The sequence below is a fragment of the Microcaecilia unicolor genome, chromosome 2, assembly GCF_901765095.1.
Source record: "Microcaecilia unicolor chromosome 2, aMicUni1.1, whole genome shotgun sequence".
NCBI classification, from domain to species: Eukaryota; Metazoa; Chordata; class Amphibia; order Gymnophiona; family Siphonopidae; genus Microcaecilia; species Microcaecilia unicolor.
This window is the reverse complement of record NC_044032.1, coordinates 19,203,329-19,224,762: the sequence shown is the minus strand read 5'-3', so window position 1 is coordinate 19,224,762 and position 21,434 is coordinate 19,203,329. Positions and strand designations below refer to the sequence as shown.

The 21,434-nt window shown below is 42.5% G+C and overlaps 1 protein-coding gene across 1 annotated transcript in view; it reads right to left on the bottom strand.

The window, feature by feature from the left end:
• VCP (valosin containing protein) overlaps positions 1–21,434 on the bottom strand; it is a 115,118-nt gene that overhangs the window by 44,529 nt on the left and 49,155 nt on the right. Inside the window, exons 7-12 of the mRNA XM_030192827.1 lie at positions 16,830–16,932; positions 16,349–16,482; positions 4,999–5,134; positions 4,717–4,829; positions 3,524–3,688; positions 3,077–3,199 (exon numbers count right to left, since the gene is read on the bottom strand). Of these exons, the coding sequence (XP_030048687.1) occupies positions 3,077–3,199; positions 3,524–3,688; positions 4,717–4,829; positions 4,999–5,134; positions 16,349–16,482; positions 16,830–16,932 (774 nt within the window). The remainder of the gene's footprint in view (positions 1–3,076; positions 3,200–3,523; positions 3,689–4,716; positions 4,830–4,998; positions 5,135–16,348; positions 16,483–16,829; positions 16,933–21,434) is intronic.

Genomic DNA, 21,434 nt, shown 5'->3' with positions numbered 1-21,434 from the left:
GAAAATATGAGCTGATCAGATGGACACTGAGGGACAGATCCTTTTATGCGATAGGCTTCAAGGGCTCAAAGGGGATGGGGAAGGGGGCTATCAGCACTTCCAAAACCAAATAGATCCCACTGTGGAATCAATGACTAATGAATATGAAATGCTGAACTTTCTGCAAGAACCAAGCTAGATCTGTATGCACATCCAAGGAGCCACCCTAGAGAATGACATAGGGACAAAGTTGGTCCCCAAGAGCTCTCTGACCCCAGCTGCATAAGCCTCAGTTACATTTAAATCATTTTTCAAGTTTTCCAGTAAACAGCTTTTAAAAAAATATATTATGCACCATTTCATACACCATGAAACAATACGAATGTAAACTGCAGAAAGGCTTGAACTGTAGATAAAATATTTTAATAACTACTAATCATTTCTAAGCGCTACTAGACGTACACAGCATACACATCAAAAAATTTATGAAACTGATGCACAACTCCTTCTTTCCTCAGAGGAACCACTGTCCGCTTGCAGAAATCTGAGACAAAATTGTTTGTACCCACATGTATATATACACATTAAGCAAGCCTCAACAGGACTTACACTGGGGAGGCAAATAGTTTTAAAACCCCAGACCTTGAATATGATAAACAAGATTTTAAAATGCACATCTGTATCACTGTATAACCTTTAGTCTGTCAGGCTTAAATACATCCAACCCTATGAGTAAAGGGGAGAAGGTGGGGTGTCATGGTAAAGTTTAGAATTAAAGTAGCTTAGTTCATTAGAAAAATTACACCATATTACATCCACAATAAAAGCAGCAGCAGTTTACATCAGTTTCCACCCTGAAACCAGCTGCTCTTTTCTCCTGCTCAAGTTGATGAAGCCCCCCCCCCCAAAAAAAAAAAATGGTATCCAGTTAAAGCAAAACTGGAATGTCCACATTATTCGAGTGAGCTTTGAAGACAGCACCAGAGATTGGGAAGCCAGACCAACGTTTCTATGATCTGGGTCCTGCAAATGGCAAAGAAATCAGGAACAAGGCTAGACTAGGCTTTGAACACAAATCCAGTAGTTGGGAAGAACCATGTCGGGCAGACTTCTATAGACTCTGCCCCCCCAAACTGGCAGGGATATAGTATGCCAGTGTTTAATCACAAAGTTTGAACATCGTGCCAGATACAGACCGGATGGCCTGTGCAGGTCTTTATCTGCCACATTTACTATGTTATTCCTAGGTTACTAACCTCTTTAAAAAAAAAAAAAAAAAAAAACATTTCAATTATGTAAATAATCCTGCAGCACCAAATCCTCAGCTTGGTAAAAGGATCAAACTGCAACATACCGACAAAATCTGGACACAAACCCCATTAACCCATAGCCACTGATCTACTCTGCAAACCACTTAATGCAGAAAACTGTGCTCCCCTCAGGTACCCGTTCTTCCAGAAAAACATCTTTACTTCTGAATTCAACTACCCCAAACTTGGTATATGACAAAGGGGATGGAACTCCTCTCATAAGAGGAAAGGATAAAGGTTAGGGCTCTTCAGCTTGGAAAAGAGACAAATGAGGGAAGATATGATTGAGGTCTATAAAATCCTGAGTGGTGTAGAATAGGTAGAAGTAAATTGATATTTCACTTGTTCCAAAAGTACAAAGATTAGGGTACACTCAAAGTTACATGGAAATACATCTAAAACAAATAGGAGGAAATTTTTTTTCACTCAACAAATAGTTAAGCTCTGGGACTCTTTGCCGAGGATGTGGTAACAGCGGTTAGCGTATCTGGGTTTTTTTTTTTTTTTTTTAAAGTTTGGGCAAATTCCCGTAGGAAAAGGCCATATAGTCTGCTATTGAGGCAGACATGGGGAAGCAACTACTTGCCCTGGGATTTGTAGTATGGAGTGTTGCCACGATTTGGGTTTCTGCCAGGTACTTGTGACCTGGCTTGGCCACTGTTTGGAAACAGGATATTGGGCTAGATGGACCACTGGTTTGACCCAGTATGGCTACTCTTATGGTCTTATGTTCTTAATTTAGGACATTTCTTCTTCATATTTGGGAGCAACAGCATACAACTTGAAATGATAATGTTGGCCTGACACTGCTGCTCTCTAAAGTGCTTATAAGTTTCTGCAACTTATCAGAAAATGGAAGAAGCCCTGAAGCATCTTACCTTATCAAAGATCTCCCTGACGTTCGCTTCAGACTCTCAAACCACATGGTAAGCAGCTCGGGTCCCTTGATGGAGATGAAATTGGCCTGGCACTCATTGGCGATGGCTTTGGCCAACAAAGTCTTGCCACAACCAGGTGGACCATAGAACAGTACACCTTTGGAAGGAGTCATTCCAAACTTCAGGAACTTGTCTGGATGCTCCACAGGGTACTGCAGAGAGAAAAAGCCCAGTAAGTTTCAAAAACCCTCTACAGTAACCGCAACGTGGGATGCGTGTAAATCAGGCAGTGCTTTTACCTCATCTACACAAAAATCTGTGTACAGGGCCCTCTCACCACTCTCACAACTGCACTAAAGGTTTGAGTGGCATCCTGCATAAAAAGAAGTGACATGTTCACTTTGTACACACAATGGACACTCTCAGAAGTGCTCACTTCAGGATACAAGCCTTCTCTTTGGGTAAGAGCTACATTTGCCAACTACACTTATTTCCTCCCAACTGTAACTATTTCTTTTCTAAAGAAAAGCTAATGTTGGTACCATCAGATCAGAGTCCTTTACTGTATAACCTTGCTGACCAAAAGTTGGCGGTACATGAGTGTGAAATTAAGATGGTCCTCAGTTAATGCACACAAGTACAGGGAATGTTATAGATATGCCAATGTCCCTTCTCTCATCTGCAATGAGTTAGTCTTATCTTCATGTCTAAACTGTGAGCTTTTTACATGCAAATCGGCTTAATAGAAGCAAGACCAAACTAGCAATTCAGGGTGAAAGAGTGGCTCAGAACCTGAGACAAAGGGTTTTATACCCCACCTCTGCCTTCCTGGTTCAGTCTTTACATAATGACTTTTTCAAATGCTGCTCCAACACTCATTCATGCAAGCAGTAATATCTTATCCTTTACCTGTACAAGCTCCTGCAGCTCTCTCTTCACGTCTTCAAGGCCACCAATATCTTCCCAGGTGACCTGAGGCACTTCTACTACAGTTTCACGTAATGCTGATGGGTTACTCTGGCTCAGAGCCCACTGTCAATAGAAGCAACCATGTTAAATTAGCACTCTGAGTTACCATATAAAAAGGGACTGTTGGAAGCAGAGGCATAGCCAAACTTCGATTTGGGAGGGGGCATGAGACCAAAGTGTATGTGTGTGTGTGTGTTTGTGAAAACATGAATGCGTACAGGGGAGGGGGAAAGCAGGGCAGGCAGCGCGGCTGCAAATATAGCCGCAAGAAAGCTTTTGCAGTCAAGGCATGGGGACCCCCACCAGCCAAACCAGCAGACCTTGGGGTGCCCAGACCTCCATGGCTATGCCTCTGGTTGGAAGAATGACAAAGGCAGTTAAGATTACCCTGAAGTCGTCCATCGTCACAGCTAATGAGTTCATCACTTCTGCATCTATGGTTTCATCTTCCAGATCAATTAGATCCATCTTCTTCCTGATGGCTTGAAGTGCAGCCTCAGAACAAAGTGCTGCCAGGTCAGCACCCACATGGCCATGGGTCTCGTTAGCTACCTGGGGGGGAAAACAACAAGAAATTATACTGAGAAGAAAAAGAATGCGGACAGCTCATTTGCTAGGGAAACAAATGTAATGATGAACACTTATCTGGTCTGGAAAGAAATGGAACACGTACTAAGACGCCACACTAAGCATAATAGAAGCCGACCGAATTTCAGTTTTGGTGCCAAAAGCTGTCCAAAATCCAGATTTGGCCAAAAATGACAGTACATTTTCGGCTGAAACCAAAGCCCCCCCCCCCCCAAAGGCCCTCCCCTAATGACCTCTTCAGGGCAAGAGCAACCCCCCCCCTCCCCCATGTCAGCTTTGCAGTTAAAATGGCTGCTGCGACTTCCTGCAACAGCCTCAAGACTGATGTGAGACATCATGGCAACCATTTTGAGACTGGAAGCGGCATGGGCAGGAGCAACTGGGGATTGCTCCTGCCCATGCCGATTCCAATCTCAAAATAGCTACCACAAAGCTGCCATGGGAAGTTGCGGCAGCCATTTTGACTGCAGTGTGGCATGGGCAGAAGTGACTGGGAATCGCTCCTGCCCTCAAGAGGCCACTAGACCACCAGGGCTTCTAAAGGTAGGCCCAGGGAGGGTCTTTGGGTGGTGGGAGGGCAGCCTGGTAGTTTCGGCTTTGGCCAAAACGAAGCAGCAAATTCTGGCCACAGATTTCGGTTTCAGCTGAAACCAAAACCCCCGATTTTGGTTGCCCTCCAAAGCATAGCCAAGTGGGAGATTCAGGGCCATGGCCATGTGGTACACTAAGTGGTGCTGGTAGAGAAAAATGAAGCTAATGAACAATCCAGAGACTGACTTTCTTTCAATGCACCTCCATGTAGTTTGCTCCCAGCTACTGTGGTCAGTAGTATATAACCCTTACAATGAATTTTACAAAGCCTCCTCTTATTTGCAAGACAAATCAATTTCAGCGTAGTGGAAATGTGTTAAAACAACTATTTCAACACCTTGCCTTTTCCAAACGATCCATCTTCAACTCCCAGATTAGATACTAGCGCACAATGTACCAACCTGCTCCAGATCAACATCATCCGACAGCTTCATGTTCTTGGTGTGAATCTGGAGGATTTCCAAACGTCCTGTAGCATCAGGAATACCAATATCTACCTCTCTGTCGAAACGGCCTAAAGAGAGCAACATAGTCAAAGCTCTTTGTATCAAGGTTTCAGACATGGTGAAGGGGAATTCAATTTTCTTGTCACATAGGAGTGGGGAAGGCAACTCTAGTTTTCAAAGCAGTCCTCAATTTCCCCAATAAGAAATTAAGTATTTCTTAGACAGAGTGTATCTTACCAAATCGCCGAAGTGCCGGGTCAATGCTGTTAGGTCTGTTGGTAGCAGCCATGACAATCACATGTGCTCTCTGCTTCAAGCCGTCCATAAGAGTCAGCAACTGGGAGACTATGCGCCGCTCCACCTCACCGTGTGTCTGAAGAAAACAAAAACATCTCTGGCTAGTGTAGTCACAGCAGATTTTTTTTTTTTTGTGTTACATTTGTACCCCAGCGCTTTCCCACTCATGGCAGGCTCAATGCAGCTTACATATACAGGTACTTAATTTGTACCTGGGGCAATGGAGGGTTAAGTGACTTGCCCAGAGTCACAAGGAGCTGCCTGTACCTAAAGTGGGAATCGAACTCAGTTCCCCAGGACCAGAGTTCACCACCCTAACCACTAGGCCACTCCTACACTGTTGCTACTATTTGAGATTCTATGGAATGTTGCTATTCCACTAGAAGTCGGCCCTTGCAGACGTCGCGCAGGCTCACTCACAGAAGCAGAAGCCTGCGCAGCCTTCTACATTCGCTAGTGGAATAGCAACATTCCATGTAGAATCTCCAATAGTAGCAACATTCCATGTAGAATCTCCAATAGTATCTATTTTTTTTTGTTACATTTGTACCCCACGCTTTCCCACTCATGGCAGGCTCAATGCAGCTTACATATACAGGTACTTAATTTGTACCTGGGGCAATGGCGGGTTAAGTGACTTGCCCAGAGTCACAAGGAGCTGCCTGTACCTAAAGTGGGAATCGAACTCAGTTCCCCAGGACCAGAGTTCACCACCCTAACCACTAGGCCACTCCAAGCATGTTATAGGATGCCAATACAAAATTAGAAGTTAAAATAGCACCAAGTAAGCTTGATGATCCTGCTAATACAGACGAACTCGCTATTAAAGTGCCCAGCAAGTGATATCATAGAAAACAACACAGCACAGCCGATAACAAGTACTGCTCTTACAGACTAGTACAGGCAGTGGTGTGCTGGTAAATGTTTAACACGTTCTCCCCCCCCCCCCCAAATATATATGTACGTAACATTATGTATTTTATTGGTACAAACTACTAATTTCTAAAGCGCTACTAGACGTACGCAGCGCTGTACACTTGAACATGGAGAGTCCCTGTTCGACAGACCTTACAATCTAATTAGGACAGACAAACGACAAACAAGAGATAAGGGACTTATAAATAGGTGGAAAAATGTGGGTACAAATGTAACAAATTAATTAAAGTGATGATAAAATAAGGGTTCGGAGTTAAAAGCAGCATCAAAAAGGTGGGCTTTTAGCTTAGATATGAAGACGGCCAGAGATGGAGCTTGACGTACCGGCTCAGGAAGTCTATTCCAGGCATATGGTACAGCAAGATAAAAGGAATGGAGTCTGGAGTTAACGGTGGAGGAGAAGGGTGCAGATAAGAGAGATTTACCCAGAGAACAGAGTTCCTGGGGAGGAATGTAGGGAGAGATGAGAGTGGAGAGGTACTGAGGAGCTGCAGAGTGAATGCACTTATAGGTCAATATGAGGAGTTTGAACTGTAAGCGGAAACAGATAGGAAGCCAGTGAAGTGACTTGAGGAGAGGGCTAATATGAGCATAACGACACTGGTGGAATATTAGTTGTGCAGCAGAATTTTGAACAGATTGAAGAGGAGAGAGATGGCCAAGTGGGAGACCTGTGAGAAGCAAGATGCAATAGTCTAAGCGAGAGGTGATAAGAGCGGGATGAGGGTTCTGGTAGTTGTGCTCAGAAAGGAAAGGGCAATTTGGTGATATTATAGCGAAAGAATGACAGGGTCTTAGCAGTCTTCTGAATATGTGCAGAAGGAGGAAAAAAAGGGGGAGGAGTCGAAGATGACCCCAGGTTACTAGCTGATGAGACAGGAATGAGGAGAGTGTTATCCACAGAAATAGAGAATTTAGCAACCAATTTACAAACATACAATATTCTTTATTGTAAATTCCATTGCAACACCAAAAAATACAGCAGATGTACAGATCTGTAGGAACCCAAGCAGTACAAAGCAAACCAAGTCATAAACACAGTTTATACCAAATTGTTTAGCCACCCTTAGATTTTGCATTTGGGTTAACAAGCAATACCATGTGCATGTAAGATCTATATCTATGTTTATGGCATATGCCCTAAATATGTCATGCTTGGTAGCAATAAAGAAAGTGATGGAATATTCAAATAGCAGGCAGCCAACAGATTTAATTTCCACTGAAAATAATTAACTGTTGTATGAACAAAAACGTTGTTCAGCTCCAACTGTTTCTACTGCTGCTTTCTCATTATTCCTGGGACTAATCTATATACACACACACAGCCGGAGACAAAGATTAACCACCAACACAATCTTCTTTTCAGAGTCCCTCTTTGCCTTCCTTATAAGTGCTTTGCATTTGCTTGCCATTCCCTATTATTTTCAGTCGGATCCTTCTTCCATTTTCTGAAGGATTTTCTTTAACTCTACTAGTTTCCTTCACCTCATTTTTAATCATGCCTTTGTCATTTGCCCGTTCTGCCTCCTTTTTTTAATACATGGAATATATCTGGCCTGGGCTTCCAGAATGGTATTTTTGAACAGCATCCACCGCCCGATGCAAATTTTTCACCTTTGCAGCTGCTCCTCTAAGTTTTTTTTTTTTTTTAAACTGTTACTCATTTATCATGGCCTCCTTTTTGAAAGTTAAATGCTAACACATTGGATTTCCTGTGTGTACTTACGCCACAGCTTACATCGAATCTGATCATGTTATGATCACTATTGTCAAGCAGCCCCAGACCCATTACCTCCTGCACCAGATCATGCGCTTTACAGTTGTTCCCCCTCTTCCTGAACCAGCTGCTACATAAGCAATCCTTGATTTCATCAAGGAATTTACCTTCCTGGCATGCTCCAAAGTGATCTAGTCAATATCGGGGTAACAGAAATCACCCATTATTGTGTTGCCCAGTTTGTTAGCCTCCCTAATTTCTGATATTTCTATATCTGTTCATCCTGGACAGGTGAACGGCAGTGCAGTCCTATCACTATCCTTTCTCCCCTTTACACATGGAATTTCTATCCACAGGGATTCCAAGATGTGTTTTGTGTCCTGCAAAATTTTTAGTCTATTCAAGGCCCTCAACAATTTGATCCACCCTATCACTGGTATATAATTTGTACCCTGGTATGACACTGTCCCACTGGTTATCCTCTTTCTAGTAGTCTCAGAGATGCCTATTATATCTATCTTTCAATTTAGTGCAATATATTTTAACTCTTATTTCTTAGGCTTCTGGCATTTACATCTAGACATTTCAAACTATGTTTGTTCCTATTTACATCTTGCTCAGCAATTGACAGCGAATTGGTAATCTTGAAAATTTGTCTACTTTTTATTTAAAAGACCACCTGGTCTACTATGGTCTCTACAGCAACCTTGCTATCGGGATGCCATATCTTTCCGTTAAGGTGATATCTTTGAAAGATACTTAGGCTTCCCCCTTCCCTAGAATGTTGCCCAAGTTCCTAACAAATCTAAAACCTTCCTCCATCATTGTCTCATCCACGCATTGAGACTCCAGAGCTCTGCTTATCTCTTGGGCCCTGCCATGGAATGGGGAGCACTTCTGAAATGCTATCCAGGAGGTTCTGGATTTCAGCTTTCTACCTAAGAGCCTAAATTTGGCTTCCAGATCCTCCCTCCAACATTTTCCTAAGTCATTGGTACCCACCTAACAAAAAGACAGTAGGCTCCTCCCCAGCACTGACTAAAATCTTATCCAGGTCCACCCACCTTCACACCAGGAAGGGAAGTGACTAAGCATTGCTCACATCCACCAGCCACTCAGCTATCTACATTCCCAATGATCGAATCTCCAACTACAAAGCAGTCGTAACCCTTCACTCCTGGGTAGAGCTCCAGGAGACATCCTCAATGCGAGAGGATGTTGCATCCCCTGGAGGGCAGGGCCTGGCTACAGGATCACTTCCTGCCTCTCCACAGTGATGCTCTCCCTTCAAGAGACCTTTCTCCTTCATGGCAGCACAGAAGTTGCCAGACTGGAGGTGGGACATCTGTCTGCCTCAGCTCCTCCAGGGTCTGTTATTCTAGCCTCCAGAGATTGGACCTGTTCCCCGAGTGCTAGGAGCTCTTTGCATAGAGTATACACATACAACTTCACACCAACTGGGAGATAATCAAACGTGACACTTCATGCAAAAAGACTGGATAGCCCCCATCTCGCTGCTGGACTGCTGCCTGCACCTTATTATTGGTAATTTCTTGTTGCTAATGGAGTGGGAACATATAAACTGAAGTCTCCTAAGATTTCTAGTTATATGCTATGCTACTATTTTGGTGGGGGTTTTTTAATATTATTTTTTCCACTTTAAATCTTTATTCATTAAAGAGAAAGCAAACCAAAAAACATAATACATCAAGAATATGTATACAAAGCCCCAAGGCTAAACATTCCATGAACTTAATGAATTCCCCCTCTCCCTTTCCCATGTAACTCCCTCCCCTCAATTAAAACCAAATACAGAACATGTGTAGCTGTTCCTTCAACTTATGTCCTCAGCATTCCCAACCCTACCCCCCCCCCCCCCCAAAAAAAAAAAAAAAAAAAAAAAAAAATTCTACTACCCAGGACAAACTTCTCAGCCAGCAGTGGGTTGTCGATCAAATAGCCCTTTCTCCATGTGCAAGGTGCTCCATTTCAACTAAAACAGACCCTTCAAATGCCAATCCTGTATAGTAGGGACCAAACATTTCTTCCAATGAGCGCAATAAGACAACATACAGCAGCCAGACCCAAACACTGAATCTTTTGTTGCCACCATAACCCCTCCGAGTTTCCAAAACCCAATAAACAATGATGAGGAGAGAGAGTGTAAAGACCTTACCTAGGACTATTGTCAATGCCCGCCCCCAGTTCCCACCAAAGTTTCTGTATAGGATCACAGGACAACCATTTATGAATAAAAAGTACTCCTCACTCCCACAGTGCCCAACACTGAGTCTGAGACCATTGGATAGATAGAATGCAAGCGGGAAGGAGATACCATCGAGAACACTTTATAGGTATTTTGAGCCTGCCGTGAGTGGGAAGCGCAGGGTACAAATGTAACAAAAAAAAAAAAACAAAAACACGTATAGAGGTCAGAGTCACTTCCTTAAAGATGTGGTCCCAGCTGTCATCCCCAATATGAATCCCCACATCCCACTCCCATTTAGACTTAAAATTAAACAGATAGGGGATGTGGAATTCTCCACAACACAACCCATAAGTTCTCCAAATGCTCTCCTCCCACCGGATTAGAATGCAACCATCCCTGGCAGAGAAAAAAAATGTCTTAAGTTGTAAGTAAAGAAAAAAAATTCCCCTTAATTACCCGAGTCTCACAGAGAGGATCATATAATAAGGCTGCTCCCCTCACAAACAAATCCTGAAATCTTACCACTCCAGCCATTTCCTATTGTTGAGACACCCCCCTATACTGACCACTACCAAAGGTAGGTTCCCAGCGGATAGCAACCGAAAGTCAAAACCTATGCTCTATTCCCCCAGCACTGCCAAGTCTCCCCAAATCCCAATAAATGCTTAGAAAAGGGATTGGGTAGCAGGCTTGCTTCTCCCGTGTGGAGGAAGAAAGCCATAAAATATGTTTCAAAGGCAAAGAGGGACAAAAAGCTTGCTCCATGTGACAGAACAGTGTGTTTTAAGCATGTAAAATTGCCTTTATTAAATCTTGTCTTTATTTTTCTGCATTTATATCCCACCTCTTTGCAGGCTCAATGTAGCTTGCATTATGCCGTAGTGGCGATCGCCAATTCCGGAATTAGAAGTACAGAATATCATTGCAATTAAAGTACAGAAAATATAAAGTAATTAGAAGAAAATAGATAAGCAATTCATTTCAGGTATTTATTAAATCTGAAGTGCATTTCTCTAGTTTGGCCAGCAGATTGGCACGTTATGTTTAAGTTGTTTCCTTAGTTAACAGTTAAGGAAAGGCCCAAGTGATATAACCAGGTTTTTTTTTTTTTTTTTTTTCAAATGTTGTTGTTGACTGGGCTCTGATTTGGCCCAGGAGTTTTTTTTTTTTTTTTTTCATTTCAATTGTACTGGCTGTTTATTCCGTTTCAGCCCGGGAGAAAAGAGCTATCTGCTGAAGTCATGTAAAAAAAATAAAGTTATATTTGATAACTGGGGAACAGTTATATGTTCTGATCTCCCCAGGTACTTCCTAGGAAGTAAACAAATGTTTAGTTAGTGTTATAATTGATCCATATTTCAGTTACCTGTTATTGTGCTAATTGTACATTTTTTGTACATTGTTCAATTTTTAAAGACAATAAGTAAGTTGTTTATTGCCTCTGCCTGTCTGAACTGAAAGAATCCTGTTGTGGTGTGTGTTGGGTCTGTGAGTGCTTTCTGGGAACCGTGGGACCACGGAGTGTGGCACCAGTAACCTAGAAATCACTGGGGATAAATTTGAGAGGAGACTCGCCCAGAGACGTTGTGACCCAGACAGTAGGAGGAGGGTGCTAGTGTAGAGCACGAGCGGAAGGTGCAGGCGGACCTGAGCTGTTCTGGGGATAGACCCTCTAAGTGACCGCGGGGTAGACCCAGGCGGGTGGCTAGGCGTTTGACACTCCACAAGAGTGGCTGGTTATCTTCCCCGATCTTCCAATCTAAGGAATACGCATTTGTGCCCCTCCCCCCCCCCAGTAGTACCAGTGGCACATTAGGCATAGCAAGGCCTCCTTGAGCCAAACTACTCCAAAGAGTAGTTTGAGCTGTACATGATGCTAACCCCCCCTCCCCCCCCCACCCCCCAAGCAAAAGAAAAAAAAGTTGCAACACAGTCCAAAAACCTCCTCGGGAGTGCAACAGGTAATGTTTGAAATAAGAGTAACCACTGTAGGACATTCATTTTCAACACAGAAATACGCCCCCACTACAATAACCACAGTCCCTTTCCAACAATTCAAATCCCCCTAATTTCCCTTGCCAATTTCAGATAATTAATGGAGAATAATGGGTCAGATCTCAAGGAAGCATAATCCCAAAGTAACAGGCAGATGAATGAACAAAATGGAGCGGGAAAGTCTGCTGTAAAAACTGCTCCTCTTGCGGTAACGTATTTAAGCCTAACATCTTGGATTTATCCATATTAACCTTAAAACCTGCTACAGTACCATAATCCTTCAGTTCAAGGAGAACTGGCAATGTCCGCCCGGGATTGCGTACGTTAAACAAAATATCATCCACAAAGAGTGCCAACTTATGTTTTTGAGAACTGGTAGCCCCTGCACATCATTATTTTCCCGAATACCAATAGCCAACAGTTCAATCAACAAAGCAAAGAGAGGGAACAGGGGACAACCCTGTCTCGTACCCCGCTGCACAGGTAAAGTATCAGAGTAAGAACCATTAACTCTAACCAGGGTCACTGGGTTTGCATAAAGGGAACATACCCAAGTACAAACGTGTGGACCAAACCTCATCTTTTCCAAGACCCCCCCCCCCCCCCCCCCCCCAATAAGAAAGCCCAGCGGACTCTATCAAAGGCCTTTTCTGCGTCTGTAGCCAACACTACCACCTTATCCAGGGACTGCTGAACTCCATACATCAAATGTAACATCCTACGGACACTATCGCCCATCTGTCGTTTACAAATAAAGCCAGATTGGTCAGCAAGAATCAACCCAGGGAGGACCTGTGCCAACCGATCAGCCAAAATCTTGGTATGAGTTTCACATCTAAATTTAGTAAAGAAATCAAATAGTCTTTCCCCGGCTTCAACACCACCGAGATCATGACCTCCCACATAGAAAGGGGACAGGATGTCCCTCCATCACCGCCATTGCCACCCTCACCAGAAAAAGACCCACTTCACCAGCAAAAGATTTATAGAAAGCACTAGAAAAACCATATAACCCAGGAGATTTACCAGAAATAAGGTTCTTGACCCCACCCATCATGTCCCCAGTGTAATGGGTTCCTCCAATTGAGCTCTATGTGTAGGGGTTAACGTGGAGAGCGGGTGAGACTGAAAGTAGGTGTCTATTAGCCCAGGAGTAATCTACTCTCTTTCTGGGCATAAAGGCCTACATAAATATTCTCTAAATCTCCTTTTGATGTCTGCACCCGTGCGATACATACCACCCCCAGCACCGCATATCCTCTGTACCTCCTGAATTACCCGACAACCCCGTAGATAGAGCCATGAGAGAACTAGCTTTATTGCTATATTCAAAAAAAAATGTTGATGGAGCTTCTGCAAATTTGTATTTTCCCCAGCTCCCCCAAGTGTACGCAGTTCCAACAACAACTGAGTCATGTGTTCTCTTATGCTGCTGTTCTACCTCCAGAAGCTTTGTATGCAACTTTAAGGACCGTGCAAGCTCTCTCTCATTTCCTCCTTGCACTCCATTTGATAACTTCCCTCTAATCACCACCTTTAGAGAATTCCACAAAACCCCATCACTGACTATACCAGTATCATTAAAATCTAAGAATTGGGCGATAGATCGTACCTCTTCACAGATCCGTGCATCCCCCAGGAGAGACTTAAGATGCCAAAATCCCTTGCTTCTAGGACACCCCAGTCCCAAAACACTCACCCAAACCGGTACTAAATATGTCCACCCCCGCCCCCTTAATAGTTTCCCACATATCCCGATGGACCCATGGAGTCTATATAAGTGTAAGTATCATTAGAATGAGAACAAAAGGTAAAATTCTTCTGGGATCCATGCCGTACCCTCCAGCTGTCAACCAATTCCCAAGACCTCAACAGTTGTAATAAGGCCTTGCGGTGGACTCAGCTATGTTCTCAACCCCCCTCCCCCCTTGGAATGGTCTAACCTCGCATCAGAGGCAACATTAAAATCCCCTCCCACTATCAATTCACCTTGCATAAAGTCCCCCAAAGGAGATTATAGCTCCTGAAAAAAAATGAGCCCAACTGGAATTGGGGGCATAAATGTAAACAAGGGTGACGAACCACCCCTAATATCCCTTAACTGCCAGTGGCCCTGGGGGTCTATATTGGCCCCTTATATCAAAACGGAATCCCCTACAAAAAAGGATTGCAATACCACCCAACCTTTGTCCTTCCCTCATATTTATGAGCCAAAACTGTCCCATACTGGCAATGCTGCAACAAACAGGTATCAGGAGCCCAAAGATGCAAAATACCACATGCCATTTGAGGATTATGTTTTCCAGCATTGTTACGGCCATTAACATTCCATGGTCTCACCGTAATCTGTGACTGATAATCAAACCAAGACCATGGAAAAGATGTCCTGGTTTGAGTCACCTGAAACTGACCCCCTCAAAGCTCTCCCCCCCCCCCCCATCTCCCTTCACCTTCCCCCCCCCCCCCCCCCCCCCAATAGAACAAGCTGTTTTACACCTCCTTACTTTCTCATTGGGAGAGCTGATCAGAGATCACGACGGGTCTGATGTCAAATCCCAATAATCCATCCTCAGTGCCCCACCAACCCCCCTCTATATAATACACAAATTCCCCAATAGAATCCCACCCCCATCTAAAACCAACCAATCTTAGAAAGACCCCCCCTAACCTAATCCCTCACTTCTTGAACATAAGTTTGAACAGTTTCCATCCCCAAGTACTCCTACATAAGAAAACCAAATCTTTGAAATTATTGGAACAGCATCTATTTAGTTCCAAGACATCATCTCCGTTTTCTGTGCGCTCTTGAGATTGCGAGATCTTTTTGTTTGTCTGTATATCCATTAGAAATACATAAGGCAAGAAACAAAACTGATCAACTGGCCGATTTCAGTCCTTTCTTGCATGTGTTCACCACCTGCTGCCAGGCCAAATCTCGCCGAGGTTTCAGAAGCACCGTTGTTCCACCCGCTGGGGAAGCTGCAGAAGTAACTGGAATGTTATTACATCCAAGATCCTTTAAGGCTCCCCAAGCTTCAGCAGGTGATTTCACTCTCCTAGACTTGCTGTCCACAGTGGAAAAGGAAATAACCAGTGATATTTATATCCCTTAGCACGAAGAAGCATGGTCACCTGATGGAAGGAACACCGATTCTGTAGCATAGTCCATGCTAAGTCCTGAAACACCATGACCTTTAAGTCTTTCCATGCCACCTCTCGTTGCCGACAAGCTTTCAATAGAATCTTTCCTTGGTGCCAAAATCAGTGAAACAGGCTACAGTATTCCTTGGAAATCTAACTCTCTGCTGATCTGACTTCAATGAACCCTTACAATGCGAAAATCCATGTGGGCAAAATCTGGGTCTCCCTGTAGCAAGTCCTTGCAAAATTCCGTTACTACCGTGCTAATATATATTAATATGGATGTTTGGTTTTACAATTTTGTATGTTTATCTGGGTTAAAATTTGGAATTTTGAATAAAAATTTACAATCAAGAAAGTTTGTTGAGGAATGTGAGAATCTGATATCACTCCTTTTCAAACATTACCACTGGCTGCCTATTACCATAAAATTCAAAATACTTTATTGCTCACCAGGTGTATTATGAACAAGCAGGTTAGAGCTCTATGACCATTCCATATTACTTAGAATCATTATGCCTCACGACTCTAGAGCTGATTGGGACTCTACCAGGAAGAAAGGATTTTTTTTTTTAGTTAGCACCCATAATGTGGAATGGGCTTCCAAAAATGATGTGTTGAACCAAACCTTAAAAAGCATAGGTTTTTTTTTTTTATAAACCTATTTATAAGCAGACTTTTGATGTCCATTGGAATGAGGAAGTGGGTATTTACTAGCAACCATGAGGAATACTCATTTTCAGTAACTCTTGCATGATTACATTTTACAGAATTGCTGTTTCCTATCATTTTTAATGGTTTTCCTTTCCTTTATTCTGTTTTTGTTACTATTGTAAACCACTTTGTTCTCACAAAAGTGATTTATCAAATTTAAACAAATTTACCAAGCAGAAATGATAGCAGCTTTTCATATGTAAGCACATTGGTTGGTTCTGTTCAACCCAGTGTCCTGGCTGTAACATGATTTAGAACAAGAGTCCCTGGTTTTGAGTTTTCTGGTTACACTGAAATAAATCAGAAAGCAAGCTATTAAGACAAAGCCCCCTTCCTTCTAGAGCATTTCAGATGAGAAACCCATTAGTGATCCAGCATATTGCATCATCCAGCACGCTGACAAAATATTTTCACTAAGAGTCACGACTGCACTTGAGAACTTCATGGCACAAATATCACAGATCTAAGCTGATGGGCATTGTACTAGCCCTGCCAGTAATAAGACAGCCCTGAAGCTGTCAGCATGCGTGTAACTCTGGACGTCATATACCCACAGTTCTGAACTGCAGTGAACTCACCTTCTCTCTCTTTGGAGCTATAGCATCAAGCTCATCAATGAAAATGATGGCAGGAGCATTCTTCTCTGCTTCTTCAAAGGCTTTCCTCAAGTTACTCTCAGACTCTCCTGCCAGTTTGCTCATTATTTCAGGACCTCAAGGAAAAGGACAAAATAAATCAGTATGGCTTCTCTCACCAAAGAAAGGTTTCACATGCAAATGGGGGTGAACTCTGGTAGATTAGAACCACATGCATTATGAATCTAAGGAAATGACAACCCATCTGGAAGGATCTAACCATGTAATTCTACTGCACAACAACTAGTCCCCAGTAAATGAGTACATCAAGGTTTCCTAATACCAGGAAAACATCCAGCTCATCTGCTTGTTATACACCAAATTGCTCAATAGTTCCCCATTTAACACAACATGCTCAATAACAAAATCTATAGCCACAGACCGGACAAGGTGCCCATGCGATAGACACTGCTTTGCAACTCACCATTAATCAAGAAAAAGAAAGCCCCAGTCTCATTAGCCACAGCACGAGCAATCAAAGTCTTCCCAGTGCCCGGGGGTCCATACAGAAGAATCCCACGTGGGGGCTGCAGAAGACAAGATATTTTCATTCAAGCACAGCATTAAGTTGAATTTAAAGCTAAACACACCATTTCACAAACAATTGTGTGGATGTTAATACTACTGCCACTTTAAAAACATGAAAATATTTCCCCAGTGAAACCCCTATATATTACTTAATCATAACCTTCTCTGAAGAGAACATTTACCCATTGCTTTGTATTAAAAGGAACATTGAGACTTTCTGGAATCTATTACACAGCTTCAAACTGACATGCATAGGCTCAAGAATTAGCTCTGGACAACACAGGCACGTCAGAGAAGCCAGGTTCTACCACCTATTGCTGGTCCTTGTTAAAACAAAAAAAAAAAACTACAACTTCCACAGAAACAAAGTACTATATCCTGCAATATAAAATCAAGTCTGGGCAACTAAACCCACCCTTTATGCAACTCTGCAGCTTCTCTTAATTCTCATTTGTTGTAACAGAAGGGTTAAGATTCTCACTTTTCTTAGGCTTCGAAACCTTAACAGAGTATCAAGAAAATTACAGAAACTTTGGCAGAATGTTCAAGAGTGCTTTGACACTGTTGAAGATAGGGCATCAAATGTCTAGTTAAAGCTAAACATGAAAAAAAGACCAAATTCATCTGGTTTTGCCCACCTGTGTTGTCATTTCCATCTGAAAAGATTAAAATTAATGGTATAGAATTTGACACTGCTCATGAGTACTAGGGGTAAATACTTGACTCTAAATTGACTTTTCAAGATCATATCAAGAAAGTCACTCAGGGTGGTTTTTTTTTTTTTTTTTTTTTTTTTTTTTTAAATAAATTAAAATTGAAACGTGAAAGTTCTCTTCTAATCACCTGAAACTCATTACCCAAGCATTGATTTTATCTTCCCTAGATTATTGCAACCTTCTCTATTTTGGATGTACTTAGACTTCCCTCACCCATCTGCAGGTTTTACAGAACACAGCGGCTAAGTTACTTTTATTGTACACTCGGTATGGAATGAGCTTCTCTATTTCTAATCAGACTTCACTGGCTGCCTGTTCGTGCTCGATTTATTAATTTGCACTATTGTTTTTAGAATTTTATATGGTCTGGCACCTCGCTACATACACAGGCCAGTTTTCTCCAAATATTTCTAGAATTTTAAACAGTAACAGGTTCTTTTATTACATTTTCCTGCCATCAAAAATATTTGATAAGAGTTTTTACTGCTTTTTCGTATCAGGCTGTCAAATGCAGGAATTCTTTACCATCTGAGATCAGACAGGAAGATTTTGAAACCTTTAAGAGATTTTTACTATAATGTGAAATTATTTTTCCTGTGATATGTATATTGGATATTTCTCTTGTTAATTGTTATTGTAGTTTGCTCTAAACGTATTGGTAAGCAGCAAACAATAAGTATCTATTACTGATAGCTGTGATGCACCCCATCCAGTTTATTGTAAGGTTTACTCATCTCTCTACATCCTTCCTAGTTTCCTAGGCCATCAGTTTTTAGTTCATATTATAAATGTGTTTCAAGTCAGCAGGAAGCAGAGCAGGGGTTCTCAACCAGTCCTCAGGACACACCCAGCCAGCTAGGTTTTCAGAAAATTCACAACGAATGTGCAAGAGATAAATTTGTATGCAAATATCACATTATATTCATTGTGGGTATCCTGAAAACCTGTCTTGCTAGGTATATCCTGCATTAGTGATGTACTGAATCATCTGATAGCTGAGTTATATATTATCAACTTGTAGCTGCTTAACAATGACTGCAAAGAACATTTATACCTGTGTCTCAAAACAGATTTTAGACAAGTTTTATGTAACGATACACCAGACACTGTTAGATGATGGTCTAATTCACAGTATACGTATCTGTACTTGGAAAATGTGATGAAAAATAAGGAGAAATTAGATCTTACCTGCTAATTTGCTTTCCTTTAGTCCCTCCGGACCGGACCAGGATTGGACTGATGGGTTGTGCTCGCCTACCAGCAGGTGGAGACTGAGAAAAACTCTGACTCTAGAGAGCCAATAGGAGCCCTGGCCATGTGACCTTAGCCTCAGTATTTGAATAACAAAGCAGGAAAGAAAGAAAGAAAGACCATCTGTGCCGTATGGAATCCTAGCAGCCACAAAGCACTCGGCAATGCCAAGTATCAGAGCTCACCAACAACTCTTACCAGAGAAGTGGTATGGCCCGATTTGTACTACAGCTCACCAGCAACTCTCACCAGAGAAGTGGTATGGCTCCCTTGTATTATAGCTCACCAGCAACTCTCACCAGAGAAGTGGTATGGCTCACTTGTCTTATAGCTCACCAGCAACTCTCACCAGAGAAGTGGTATGGCTTACTTAAAGTTTCACATATATATACTAGCATGGCTTACTTAAAAGTTCACATATATATATACCAGCAATTGGGTACCCCAGCAACTCTCACCAGAGAAGTGGTATGTCCCTTTTGTAGGAAAGCTCACCAGCAACTCCTACCAGAGAAGTGGTATGGCTCACTTGAATTAGAACTCACCAGCAACTCTCAGCACAGAAGTGCTAAGGACCTCAAAGTTCTATACATATATAGATATATAAATATATACATACATATATAGATAGATATATAAATACATACATACACATATATTCCAGCAACTGAACCCACCAGCAACTCCGACCAGAGACGTGGCATGGTCCACTTAAAGTCCTATATATGTACAAGCGTCTTTTTTTTTAATACCCCGTTGAAAAAGTGACAAAATATGGGAGGGGCCTGGTCCGGTCCGGAGGGACTAAAGGAAAGCAAATTAGCAGGTAAGATCTAATTTCTCCTTCCTTAGCGTCCCTCCGGACCGGACCAGGATTGGACTGATGGGAAGTACCAAAGCAGTAACCTTAAGGGAGGGACCCTTTCAAACCCCTAAGCATCTCCGAGTTGCATAGATCACCTCCTGGCAACAATGAACATGTAGAGTGTATATCAATCAAAAGAGAATGAAGATAAGCTCAAAATGGCACCGTACAAAATGTGCACCTAGTGCACCAAAAATCGCTGTGCGAAGGAACGAACCCCGCTTCTCAAGATGGAGCATATGTTATAACACTCTCAGGAAATTGTCCCCCAGTGAGTAGACAAATAGAAGGTATGAATTCCTTAATACGTCGAGATATAGTGAGGCCGAAACAATGGCAACCTTACCTTGACTAGAAGTACCAAAAGGAAGGACCAAATAGCTTGTAACAGTTCTCTAAATATATAAGATCTGTTTTAATATGTAAAGCATATATAAAGCATATAATTTCCTGTGATCTTGAACGCCAGTAGAAGAGTCCAGACCAGTAAGAAAAAAGTGATTGGAAAAGATGAAAAATGGGAAACTAAGGTAGAGTGAAAAAGAAATACCCAGGTGAAGAAGTACCTCTTACCTAGACGTACTAGCTGATTGGAAAAAAAAGAAAACCTGTAAGAGAGAAACTTGCAGTCCTGACCCTGCTAGCTGAAGCCATGGCTACTAACAACAGTGTCTGAAAGGAGAAAGAAACCTTAAAGGAAACAAGATGATTTTGAATCATCGTGCGAAGAATAACACCCTGTCCCTCTGACAATGTCACTAAGGCACAGAGGCTAAAAGCTGAGAAGAGAATACTGCAACTACAAAAGATGCCATCCTGCTTAGCAAGGCTGAATGCCTGTCCCAGACTGAGAGCATGCACCAGCCTGAGCAAGAGAGAAACAAAGAGGCCGGACTGGGGCAGAGAGAAGGTCCTCTAGAGAAAACAGAAAACCCCCTCGGCTCCATAAAAAGTCAAGATGACAACCTAAAAGGCAGCCTGGTATATCTGCAAGGAAAAACAAAAAACATAAGGGTTACGCCCCTGAGATCCAAATATCTAAGCGAAATGCCCGACCTGAAGAGAAGGCCACCATGCCAGAAGGGGATGGCATGCTACAGGGCTGGTCAGATGGTAGATCCATACAAATGACTCCCCTTGAATAAAACAGACATCAGCCATGAAATAAACCAAACGTCAGTGCGGATGTGAACCCACCTAGGAGGCAGGACGATTAGAGTCAGAGTGAGAACCGAAGCTGGGCCTCCCCGATGACATCTCACTGCACTGTTCGCTAGATTACCCCTTAGGCAGCTTACAGAGAAAAGTGAAAACATGCAAAAATAAAATGACATACATGTCAATCGTGTAAAGGAGGGCACATGCAAGCCCTGTAAAGAAACAGAATGACCAGATAGTAGAACTGTCCGAGGAAAGGATGTACCTTCAATACACAAGAAGACCAGAGATCTACCAGGGGCCTCAATACGTAGCCTAAGAAGGCAACAGACCTACCAGGAGACCGAAGACCATTCTGAAAGAACATAAGCTAGAAACAGTCCTGCCAGAGAGCAGGATTGAGTCTTTGAAGTAACCTAAGATGATAACAGTCCTATGAGAGTACAGAAAGAGCATTCCGGACTAACATAACATGGCAACAATGCTGACCAAAGACAGAGTGCTCAGAATA